Genomic DNA, 12,697 nt, shown 5'->3' with positions numbered 1-12,697 from the left:
CAAGTGAGGGATTCGCCACCTGACCTACGTAACAATTAAAACATAAGATTCTAATTACAAGGATATTTGTCAGTGCCATTAAATGAAATCCAGGATCTCATCAGTGTTAATGCTTGTAAACCACAGTCTTCCATGTGACTATATTTTCAAACAGTTAATTATTAGTGATAGAATTATTAAGCCCTCAGCAAACAGTTTCCAGGTACTAATTTTTAATTAAGTACCTGGAAGGATGTATTATATAAAATTATAACTTTAAGATAAAATAAAGGTGTTGGCACGCGGCACGGGGGGGGGGGGGGGGGGGGGGACGAGTCCTCCCACCCCCGTGTGGCGGCCATCTTCGGCAGTCTTCGAACACTCGCGGCCGGGGCGGACGTGTGTCCCGTGAGTAGCTTACATTTTAAGTGCACCGATAAGTCTTTATGTTCAGTAAGTAAATATATGACAACCTCGCTTTACCGCTGCTCACGTGTCCCCGGACCATTTTCGGCAGAGCCAGGCCTATCCCGACCGCCTTAACAAAAACCCCGCGCAACCGCGTCACGGGTTAACTCACGGTACTGGCCGCCTCCGGTAACCATACCGACCTGCGAGACTGCCGCGGAGATTAGGGTAGTTTGAGTAATGTAATCATGTAGTGCTATGTAGTGATATGTCATAAACGTGTACCAGTGCTGTGTGTCAATCATGCATAATGGCGCATTATTAAAATAATTCAGTCCAACTCGTGTGTAATTTCAGTGTCACATGTATAGATATGCAGTCTCCTACACTGCCTAGGGCGCATCCTGTATCCACTCAGTAAGCCAATCACCACCGTAAGCCGACGTACCTAGCAGGGCACGCTGGGGCAGCGAACCCACGAACCTCCTCACGGTCTAGTTCTTCCAAGCTAGCCTGGCGCCCACCGGACAACGAATCTAAAGCTACGCCCTTAGCCCGCTAGGCATTCCCCGTAACTATTCCATAGGGACGGGTGGCGGCACATAATCCATGTTATGCTCAGGTCACCTCAACGCAGACTGGCAGAGCAGTTGTTTTTAAATTTAGTTGTGTGTAACATCACTTCCTGCTGTTCACGTGGAGGTAGCATCCCTGGAACGACGACTCCAGTCCAAGTCAGGCCATTGTTGAGGATGGACACTTTCCCATGGAGCTCCACAGATTAAGTTTGCAGTCCCTGACTATTAGCATAAAAATAGTGTAATTTATTCTTAAATTCTGTTTAAGTAAAGCTCCAAGAGTGCCTCTAGATTTTTGAGTGGGGGACATAATGTATCCCCTCTCATACTGCAAAAGCCTCGTGCCACGCAACACACAGCCAGGCAGTCTCGCTCAGTACCGGCCGACCCTGGGAGTTATCTTTTCATTAAATAACCATATCTGTGCGTCGACAACCATTTTCGGACTGAAGTGTTGAGCCAGGTAAATACTTACTTAAAATAATTTCAGCGTTAATTGTTGGACATTTATGTAGCACACTGCTCAGTGCACAGCCTCAAAAATAAACCCACAATTCCATCTACCGAAATATGAGTATTTTTCTAGCATAATTCCCTTGGATTCCAGACACTGTATAGTATGAAAAGTATGATAATTCATGAAAACTTGCCAATAACAATATTTCACAGATTGGCAGAAAACAATGTTACAAATTAAATCTAAACTAATATTTATAAAACTTAAACAACAAACACAGAATTTACTTAAAAAAAATTATAATGTAGTAGTGTTAGGTACTTCAGCTACAAAATTTTAGTCAAATAGGACACAGCACACCAGGACTCATAGTAAATAGATCAAAACAACTATTACAAAGAAAAAATATGTAGGTACCGTATTCTTTCTTACCTGTTATTCCTGTTAATCGATTATTTCCACTGCCTTAGTTTAAATATATGGTTTTCGCTAATAATTATAATAACGCTGATTATTCTTACACCCGATCATCCACATAAACAAACAGTGATCGTCGCTTGACGTTCGGTCGTCCGGGTTTAATCGGCTCAGTTCATGTAACCCAGTCCCCTTTTGTCTGTGGGAAAAAAAAAAAAAATCAATCGAAAGACTATTTATAGATGCGACAGGGATTCCCCTGGCAGAGACATCACGTACACTATGCATATCAAAAATCAATTTAGGATATGTTTAGAAATCAACTTTAGATCTTTAGATGTGTTCAAAAACCAACTGGGGTGTGTTTCAAAATCAAATCATTAATCGATAGAACAATGTGCGCGGGATGTTAGGCAATTTGTGAAACAAGTTTTTTTCTCCCCCTTACAAACATATAAATTTGGCGCCCCCTGAAATTGATGCCCAGGGCAGATAACCCAGTTTATTCCCCCCCCCCCCTTCTTTTTCCAAGATCTGTGGCTACTCACAATTCCAAAAGAAGTTATGTCCAGCTTGAATGCAGCACACACATGCAACTGCACAAACACACCCCACTCTTAGATAGTATGGTAATTTGGAAACTTACGACGGTACTTGCTCTCAGTCTGAAACATTGTGGCTGTTGATTTACTTGAAAGTGTGGTGCCTGCCGATATGCCCTATGGTTCGAGATGGTGAATTAAGGAAACTGAAACCCGTGGGGTTGGGGGGGGGGGGGGTTGCTCCCCACTCAAAAATCACACAGCGAGATATGCGTGGAGCTCTATAAATAAGAAAAGAGGTTTAAAACACAAAACGTCTATTGAGAGCTTGATTAGTGTGTTCAGGCAAGAATTTTCATATTTCTTATAAGACAAACTTTCCTAGTGAGGATAGGGAGGGAGTGGAACGGGTTGGAGGAAGGGATGCTGGAGGTGAGAGATGCAAGGTACCTGAGGCGAAGAAAAATGTAAGGACTCCTTGCCTTATTGCAAGTGAAATCAATCAATCAAATGAGCGAATATTGCAGGACTAAGCGTATGGGTAAATTTTGATCTCGGAAGTTGTTATGAAGCTCTATATTTTGTACTCTTGTTTTTCAATTTTCAATAATTTAATTACGCCAAAAAAACTAATAAAAGAAAACCGTTCAGTAAAATTGACTGCTTGCAGTAGTGAAGGGAAAGTGGCCTTCTTTAGAGAACTTTCGTACAGTTGGCACTACAGTATGTATTTTTGATATGTATTATTGTGTAAACAAAGTCACTCCAAGATTGCTGGATTTTGTATGTATTCGTTGAAGAGTGTATTTAAGTGTTTTAATTTTTTTAAGTTTATAAATTTAAGTGCAATGAGACCTAATGAAAACTCAAATAGCCTAGTTCAGATTAAGTCGTTTGTAATGTTTGATTTAGAAACTTCAGGATTACACCCCAGGACAAGAATTACCGAAATAGGTCTCGTTGCTGCGTTGCGAGAACACATTGATGATGCTTATAAGTCAGGTATTAGACTGCCTCGCGTGGTACACAAGCTTAATTTGTGTGTATATCCCAGTCGCCTGATAGAGTCCGGCGCATCTAATGTGTCTGGTGAGTATTGACTATTTGGATAACAAGCTAGCTTATTTTGTAGTAACGTAACTGCATAAAAAACCTCGCCTTTATTAGAGCACTGTCAACTGTAGATTTGATAAAGTACGCATTAATATGGATTATTCTGTAGAGTCGTGGTCTCTGGTAAAAAGGTAAATGATAAATAAAGTAAAATGTCAGACTACATTAATAATTCATATTACACATTAATTAGCCACACATTTCACTTAAGCAATTTTGTGGTAATTTTATCGCATCGCGGCTTTTCTGTAAATAAAATATTCAAATTCAGAAAATACCTTTTTCGAACACTAAAGACGTACCTATGCTTTTGTTTGTACTATTATCTAAGTTAAGTGCCATCGTGGTTAGTTCTTTGACTGGGTAACCATGATTTTTTTTAAACTATAAAAAAAAAAAAGAATTAATTATGCTGATCTGCCATTTTTTTTTAGTTTTCTGAGACTTCCGCACAGACACAACACCATTTTAATGCATTCCTGTTTCTTATTCACGAAATTACTCCTGCCAAATGCCATATACAGAGAGCTAAGATGTTACACATCAAAAATAGTCGGAACAATTTCTAATTTTGGTCATGGAAAATTTATTACAAGTTTACGTGGACACCATGTTACAGCCATCATTTGCACTTTAGCAGAAGGTGTTTAGAATACTTAGCTTCACATCTACATATGGACATTGATATGGCAGAATTGATTTGATGACATTAACAATCCAGCTTTAAGTAAAGTCAGTTACAGGCCAAGAAAATTGCCTGTAATGTCATGATATTCCAGAGGAAATAAACAACATTTTGTTAATTGTAGAGAGATTATTTTGTTTGTCAGTTTGTCTTTTTACGAAAAGCTGCAACGCCATCAACAAATACATTCCCCACTATTTCCTCCCATTTCCTCCTTTCTCTTTACATTTTGAATCTCAAATTTGTTCCACTCTGCTTTCTGGAGTGTGGGCGGAGCGAGCAGAAAGGCCACTCACGTCCACTAGTTGTTTTGCTTGTTAAGTTAATTTTTTTTACAGTAAGAGCTGAAACAGTGCAGGTAGATGGGAGACTTGCTTACCCTCTGTGTTCATGCTTTGTGAAGCAGAATGGTGCTGAAGAATCTTGTCATGTCTGCATTTGACTAATAATGCCAGAGGCACAATTTTAGAAATTACAATTTTCTAACACTCCATAATCGCATTCCACCAAAGCATTGAAATCTATGGTATTTTTGTGGTTGATAAAATTTCTCGTAATCTATTTAAATAAATAAACTACTTCAGCGTGGTAACAGATATTCATTATTAATTAAGTAATGTACCAACCTTCAACAATGCTGATGTATTTCGTTTGGGTCTATTTTACTTTTTGATACCAGACGTTTACGATGTTATGGTTTGTGACACATAGACAAGAGGGGAATAATATTACACCTGAAAGAGTCGGGGGGAGAGGGGGAAAGTAACAGAAGATATAATAATGTTGTTGTTTTGACAGGGTTAGACAACATGCTGCTACAAGAACAGAAGCCGTTTGACTGTGATACGGTCAGCATTATGGAAGGCTTCTTGCGCAGACTGCCACCTCCTGTGTGCTTGGTCGCACACAATGGAGACCGATTTGATTTTCCTGTGTTGCAGGCAGAGCTCAAAAGGATAAACAAGGTATGTTCTCAAGCTGTTTTTAGATCTTTGTTTTATGAATGCTTCTGTGTGATGCTGATGAACCTTTTTGCAAAAATAGTTTACAGTGACGTCACACATTTTGATATTGGCAGGAAACATCATGGGATACTGGGTTATATAGCCCCACTTTATGTACAGTGGCGGATGTATACACGTCCCCGAAATTTGGAAAAAAACTTATAAAATATCAACAAAGGCAGTATGTTTTTTTGGGTAATGCAAGGTAGCTGTCACAACACCTGCAATTTCAACTGTGTGAGAAGCCACGTTGCTTATGGCTACTACTGTAGGCCCATATGTCAGTGTGTTAGTGTCCGTAGTAATATCAGTTTTTCTGAACAGGCTTACACGTGTTCAAATATAAATTTTTTTTTCAATCCTGTCTGAACACAGGACTCACATGGCAGAAGGCTCTGGTTTAAATCCCGATGTCAATTTTCCATGGATTCCAGTCACTGTATAGTATGAAAACTTGTATAAATGAATGGGAACAAATGTGACATTATGCATATGTACAATACAATTTTAGAACTTTGGTAATCTGTCCGCTTAATCCGAAACCAAAAGTGGAAAAGAATTAAGGTTACAAAAAAAAAACCACAGTAATATATAACATGTAATACATATGAAGTATATTTCTAACAATGACAAGAAAATTAAAAGTGAGACAATTTACTGAATCAATTATTTCTGAACTAACTGCATGGTTTGAAATAATATGCTAAAATGTTTTGTCAAAGTTCCGTTCTCTTATCACCCATTTCGTTCCGAGATTTGGTTATGTTTAAACAGATCTTATAAAATAAATTGTGTAACCATACAAAATAATACATATTTATGTAATCACACATTACATATTATATATTATAATCATTGTAATGTCAGTTTTCTTATTTATTTTTTATTAGGAATTTACTTTTTACCATGACAGTTTTACTTTAGCAAACATATTCCAGTATAGTTTCACTATCATAAAGTTACATTCAGCCCACCAATACGTATGGTATGTCCCCTAATATTTATGAAAGTGACTATGTATGTATTTATGTTGCTATACGTGGGTCTGCTATCTTGTTAACAAATTCCATTTTCACGAAATGTACCCCTACTTAATGCAGTGTACTGAGAGCTTAGATGTGTACACATTCAAAAAACAAAATGCAAGTAAGAAGAAAGGCTGCTGGAAATTAGAGTTTTGTGACTTCTAGCACAGTTGCTGTTATTCTTGGTGGAGATTTTCAAGAGCTTCGTGACCTGTGGACATTCTGTTAACTGTTTTGTGGTGTGTTTAAGTTTTTGTGACTGATAACTGATTCAGTAAACAAATAAGTATGTGGACATGTATTCATTGAAACGCAATCTGTGGAGTACTTATTTTGAATTTTCTTGCAACTACGTAGGTGTCTTTAAAAAAAATATTGCTCCTATAATCTTATTTTCAAAATAATATTTCTTCTTAAAAATCAGCAACTAACAAAAAATTAAAAATTCATCAGGGAACCCTTAATAAGTTTTATTTTTATTTTCTGTACAGGTTCTTCCAGATAATCTGCTGTGTGCAGATTCATATAAATGTTTTAAAGAACTTCTTACACCTAAGAAGACAAAGTCACCTGTAAATAATGGCTGTGATCACGTGAGCAACAAGGCAGAACCAATGGCCCTCTCTGATTTAGGAATCTATCCCTTATCTGCAAACGCGGGATTGGAAGACGAATATGATGGAGTTTTGTTTGACATGTTAGTTAAGTTGGAAAATGACCCCAGCTCTGCCGTAAGCCGGACGTTGCCCAGTCAGGTGGAGGATCGTACGGCTACTACAGTTTCTGGGGCGCACATTGTTACTTGTACAACTCCTTTCAAAAATATTCACCCACACAGTCAAGATGTGCAAAAACAAAATGAAACTACACCCAAACATGTCGAAAAAATCGCTTTTGGACTTGCGCGATCTAATTTACACGAAAGCAGGAAAACTGCGTGTTTTGACAGTCCAAGTACGTCTCTTATACAACAACAGAATGAAACCACACCTAAAGCAACCGTACGGAACAAAGCTGGTAGGGGCTGTGGAGACGGCGTTCAACCTGCGGGAAGTGTAGACACCACCGACTCCATCAGCAACAAGAGGAAGTTTAGGAAACGTCTTGATTTCGTTGAGCCGCCGAACGGGGCGGGCGCCCAGCCCAAGAGTTTCAAGCTGACGGACGTGTACGAGTTCCTGGACGGCAGCACGGCCGAGAACGCTCACACGGCCGACGGAGACGCCCTCAACTTGCTCAGGTGCGTGGTCGCAGTCGGGAGCGGGTTCTTGGAGTGGTCGGACAGCAACGCGCATCGGCTCTGTGACGTGAAGCCAAGGATCTGACGTCGGTGCCACTCGGGCCGTCAGCAGGTGTAGCAACACTCAAACCACTGTGTTTGTGCTCAGCATCATCTTTCTAGGGCGCCACGTTGTTTGGTTTCATTTGAAAGTTTCTTATCCTCATTTTAGCTGACAAAATCATTTTTGCAGTTGATTAATTTTTTTATATTTTTGTTGGCGTTGTGTGGATGTGGGGCCAGGAATTAGTTTGTGACAGTGCGTCGGCGTGGCGTTTTATATGGGCGTCACCATATGTTTAAAGGCACACCAACCCAGCGTGCTCTCTCCGCTCAGGGCGTGACATAGCCTAGTTAGTGCCTTGTGCAAATAATCTAGTCGACTCTCAGCGTCAGACATGCTAGATGTTAACACCATGTGGGCTGTTGCGGCATTCCACACGCCTCTAGATCTCCGCGCACTCTCGTGTGGTCGAAGAGAAAAAACATAGCTAAAGTCAAGTCTTTTATTACTTGCTTCATGACAGCTAACATAAATACTAAAAATAAACAATGAGAATACTGGTAGAAAGCTCTGTGGCACAAATCAGTTTATTTGTAGTTCAGTGCACCCATGTGGCTGGATGATATCTTTGCGTTGGTTTCAATGTCCCTGAGAGGTTTTGCATTTAATTAAGTTAAACAGTTGCCCTCCCTAGACGGCCCGGAGGATATCAGAAAGAGTTTACTATGGATTAAAGTTTAAACAGAATTAACGTTATCAGTAACGCACAGTTTTGAATTCTTCGAAGTGCTAGCGTTTCCAGACTCAACGAGGTGGTAATGATTGATTGGGGGTGAGAGCGCTAAGCGGTGTCCCCACGACAAGACACAAAAACCATTCAGAGTTAACTAAAAACTATGCTGCAGACTTTAAAAGCAGAAGAAATAAACCCCTTTACAAAAATTAGGACATAATATTAAGCAAATTAATCCTTCATATTAGTTGTATATAATGTTATGAAAAGTATGAGATTATCATATTTATCAGGGGTGTGTTTAGAACATCAGAGACCTTCTGGAGACAAATGAATAGAATTAAAGTCATGTCTTTAGATGTAGATAATATAAAAATAACATAGCAAAATAAAGTAATTAAAATTAATTAATTGCGCTTGATTTGGGTACCAGGCACTGACTATTGTGAGGCGAATCTGTGATGTCACACATGTGTCATCAGCGGGAGGTTTGACGTGTGACGTTGGTGGGTGGAGAGTCAAAAGGTGATCAAGGGGTGGAAGGATGCGGAGTCACACCGGGCTCTGAGGGGCGTAGCCTCTAAACCACGTCAATGTGGAGGTAACCATGGCAATGATGGTTTAAATCAGTGTTTCCCAAGCCCAAAAACTTAACAAAGTAGTCGAGTGGTTAGATGTTGGTGCATTTGTGGTGGTGCAGAAGTTCATACTTTTCACATCCTATCATTTTGTGGAACAGTAGTACGTAGATGTAAGATCGCAAATCGGAGAGTGAAATGTAATGTGTTTCGTTGGAAAAGTTGCTTGATTTTCATGGCAATGGTTACTGTGATATAGTCATTTATAATTTTATAGTCAGTTTTAATAATTCTTGTTAGTTATTTTTTGAGATAAATTTGTAATAATTTACAAACAAATGGTTTGTTTGATGTTAAACTATTTTTACCATGCAAGATGGTAATAAGATTTTTAACTTTTTGGTGAATTCTTTTTCAGTGAACCCTTCTTAACAACTTAACAAATTTCCTTGTCATTGGGAAATTAAGTTCGGAAAACCTTTTTGAAGAGTAACATATTGTGTGATTAGATGAGGTGTAAAATTACTTCAGCTAACTATAACTAATCTGGGGTGTATCTGAAGTCAGCTATGCATATAAAGTCATCCCATAGCAAATACTACAGTAATAGTAAAAAAAATACTTTGATTCAAAATTTGATTAGATAAATTTTTTTGGCTATGTTAACTTTGACTTTGCTTTATACCCGATGTACAATAGCATGTAAATGGAGACTGATCTTGCAGAACATTTCACTATTGCATCTGCTTCCACAATGCAAGATTACAAAATATTAATTTATTTAAAAAAAAAATCTATTATGCTTCGAGATCATAGCATGGGCAGAATTTACATATTTGATAAAAATAAATTATAAATTAATAATTAAATACTAAATATTCTTGTACTCGAACAATTTTTGAAATATTTATCACACAAACAAACATGGCTACCACTAAATTCAAATTCTCAGCTTCTATAGGTCACACAGAGCATCGTAAACAGAAGATTTTAGCATTTCCGAGCTAATCCGTACGGGTCGGTCTCCGTCTGCATGCTGTTGTAGAAACTCTGTTCCGTGAGATGTCTCTGTTTTCCTGTCATTGTAGAACGGGCCTTAAAATGAAATACCCAGGTTTTCTCACCCCCATTATGTTAATTGTTTATAGTTTCAGTGGCCCAAAATAGATATTCAGCACTCACCTTATGGTCTTATGTCGTTTACTATTCAGTGTTTACTTAGTCAAACTTGTTACTATGAGTTACTTCAAGAACAGTCAGGTTATGTTTAAACAAATTTTAGTTGATAACCCATAACGTCTCAGAAGAATGAATAAGTCACGCGTCCTGGCAGGCTGGTTCCATTAACAGATTTGTTTTGGGCCGTAGGCAAGTCTAGGGTCGGGCTGAAGAATCATCAGTATTGTTTAAGGCCCTGCCACAATCAACGTAAGCTTTTCAGTAGCATAACACTGTATTATACATAACAGTTGAACTCCATGTAATTCTATCTGACTAGCAACAATTGTACATTGCATGAGGAGCTAGCTATAAACATCACAGTCCAATGAAATGGAGAACAAATTTTTTTTCCTGTGTTTGATTGTGAAATTCCTGTGCTATTAAGGATTATATTTTGTTAATAGTGATTGTTTCTGTGTAATTACACTCTGATAACTACTGCAACATTAATTTTTCGAAGGCTAAAACAACCAAAGTAAACCAAGGAACGTGGTTAGGTTCATGTTCGTTGTAGCCAGGTCGCTGTGTTGGTTTTTTTTTTTTTGAAAGGGCTTATCACATACTATGTTGATTGTGGCTGGGCCTGTGTATAATGGCCATGAGAACAGTGCATATGTAGTCTAGGATGTATGTAGTCTTATTAAGATACCACAGTGTTTGATTGATTGGAATGATTTTATTTTTAAATTTTAACATATAATTACATTTACAACTCTTTGTTTTACATTAAATAATGTACCTGTAACTTACTTTATGCATGAGAGCCAGGTTAAGCAAGGGAAGTTAGAACTCACCATCTTGTATTTTTTATATATTTTGCCACAGCCCATAATAAAGCTTTCATATTACATTTTTTGACCTTACATGTTGAAGTCAACTTAAGTGGACCTGTTTGATAATTATAATACGTAGTTGTGGTAGCTTATATGGAATAATTTATTGTTCAACTGTTGTCAGCATACTTTTTTTCCTTAGCTATATTTTCTAATGCATTGTGTCGTACAATTCGTGACTCTTTTGACACTTAACAAGCAAAAAACAGATAATGTAAGCATAGTGTGCTAACAGTACATATTTTTCTCCAAACAAATGCATCAGTTTGTGTTACTTTCATGTAGTGATGTGATATTTTTTTTTACTGTGTTAGTATGTGATACTTTTTTAAATTTCAGAATAATTGGGTATTTCCTGCCTGATTCAGGCTTGTCTACTAATAAACATTTTACTGCAACAAGGTATAAAAGCTTTTGAAGATACAATTTATACTTATCATGCCAAAAGTGTGGATAAATAACTCAAAATTTAAATTGTAGCAAAATATGGTAAACCTCAAGATGGTGTTTAAGTTAATATATGTTTGTGGCTTTAGCTAGTCTTTATATAATGTAAGAAATAACTTCAGGTATAATGTTATAATGTTTATAAATGGTTTTTGATGTTAATATACAAAGAATGTTTATATTTTTGATACTATAAAAGCATTTAATTGAATAAAATCTTTAGTTAAAGTTTTCGTTGTAAATGTATAAATATACATTAAATTAAAATTGAGGAGGGGGGGGGGGTAGAAGTCTTTTAACAAATGATTGTACCTACTTTAAAGGGGTGAAAAGAAAAAAAAGAAGCAAAGTTCTGTTTTTACGTATTCTACTGATCTTAAATTCTTCTGACGAAGTATTACAGGATGATAAAATTTAGCAGCAGTCAGGGTGCTAGTACAGTAATTTATCTGTATTTTCTTTAGCACGCTCTTCTTAAAGAATGTGTTTGGTTAGGTCCCAGTAATCCTATAGCTAAATACAGAAGTAATATTGTAAAACCCCTGTAGTCAGCTCCATGTCAAGTATCCTAATTCCAAAATGAGTTTGTGGCGAGTCGGATAGAGGGAAGTTGGAGGTGAAAAGGGGAATTTCATGTTGTGACTCACACTCAGTTATGTACAGTTCAGGACGTATTGTGAATCGCTCAAGTAAATGTTAAAAAAAAAAAAAAAATTCTTGACAATGAAAAAGCTATTTTAAAAACAGCAAATTTATACTAATTTATTGTTCAACCGTTGTCAGCATACTTGTTTTTCCTTAGCTATTTTCTAATGCATTGTGTCGTACAATTCATGACTCTTTTGGCACTTAATGAGAGATGAGATGTCATCTCTCGTCAAGTACATTGCAAGACTGGGCTTCATTGCTGTAATTTTTTTCTTTCAGTGTACAAACTTAACAGCATTTAGAGAAAAAATGCACAAGCAAAAAACAGATAATGTAAGCATAGTGTGTTAACAGTACATATTTTTCTCCAAACAAATGCATCAGTGTGTATTATGTGATACTTTTTTAAATTTAAGAATAATAAATTGAGATAAGTTTTAATTCTGTGTGTATGTAACATATTAAATTCTAAGTCGTGTCAACTCCCCCCCCCCCCCCCCCCATCTCCCAGCATTGGGCCTCTGTAAACCATTTGACTCCAGTACTACATGAATGAAAATACCAAAACTATTTGCATGTTGTACAATACTTTTTGTCCATTATTTATTGAATAATACTGTCAATAAAAAAAATTATTTTAAATTGTTTTGTTAAGTATATATTTACTTAACATTGTAGCTACTTGCAGTTAATTTTTTTTAGATTTTCTTTCCTATGATGTTATTTTTGTTTATCAAAGGTAACTT

General features: G+C 37.2%; 1 protein-coding gene across 2 annotated transcripts; it reads left to right on the top strand.

Annotated features, from left to right (window-relative positions):
• The first annotated feature begins 3,125 nt into the window (after positions 1–3,125).
• Positions 3,126–12,392, top strand: LOC134536824 (uncharacterized). Of its 2 annotated transcripts, XM_063376814.1 has the most exons (4): positions 3,126–3,470; positions 4,978–5,144; positions 6,700–7,448; positions 11,196–12,392. In XM_063376814.1, exons 1-4 carry the CDS (start codon positions 3,167–3,169, stop codon positions 11,272–11,274), a joined length of 1,299 nt encoding a protein of 432 aa, XP_063232884.1. In that variant the 5' UTR covers positions 3,126–3,166; the 3' UTR covers positions 11,275–12,392. The 2 variants fall into 2 exon arrangements, with proteins under 2 accessions (XP_063232884.1, XP_063232883.1); XM_063376813.1 differs by having other exon boundaries at positions 6,700–12,392.
• The last annotated feature ends 305 nt before the right edge of the window (positions 12,393–12,697 follow it).

This window comes from Bacillus rossius, chromosome 11, assembly GCF_032445375.1.
Source record: "Bacillus rossius redtenbacheri isolate Brsri chromosome 11, Brsri_v3, whole genome shotgun sequence".
NCBI lineage: Eukaryota > Metazoa > Arthropoda > Insecta > Phasmatodea > Bacillidae > Bacillus > Bacillus rossius.
This window is presented reverse-complemented; position numbering and strand designations above follow the sequence as displayed.

Coding starts and splice junctions, on each gene's coding strand:
- LOC134536824 (XM_063376813.1), top strand. CDS start 3,167: ATGTATTCGTTGAAGAGTGTATTTAAGTGTTTTAATTTTTTTAAGTTT. Junction 3,471..4,977: donor CGGCGCATCTAATGTGTCTG/GTGAGTATTGAC, acceptor TTGTTTTGACAG/GGTTAGACAACATGCTGCTA. Junction 5,145..6,699: donor AGCTCAAAAGGATAAACAAG/GTATGTTCTCAA, acceptor TTTTCTGTACAG/GTTCTTCCAGATAATCTGCT.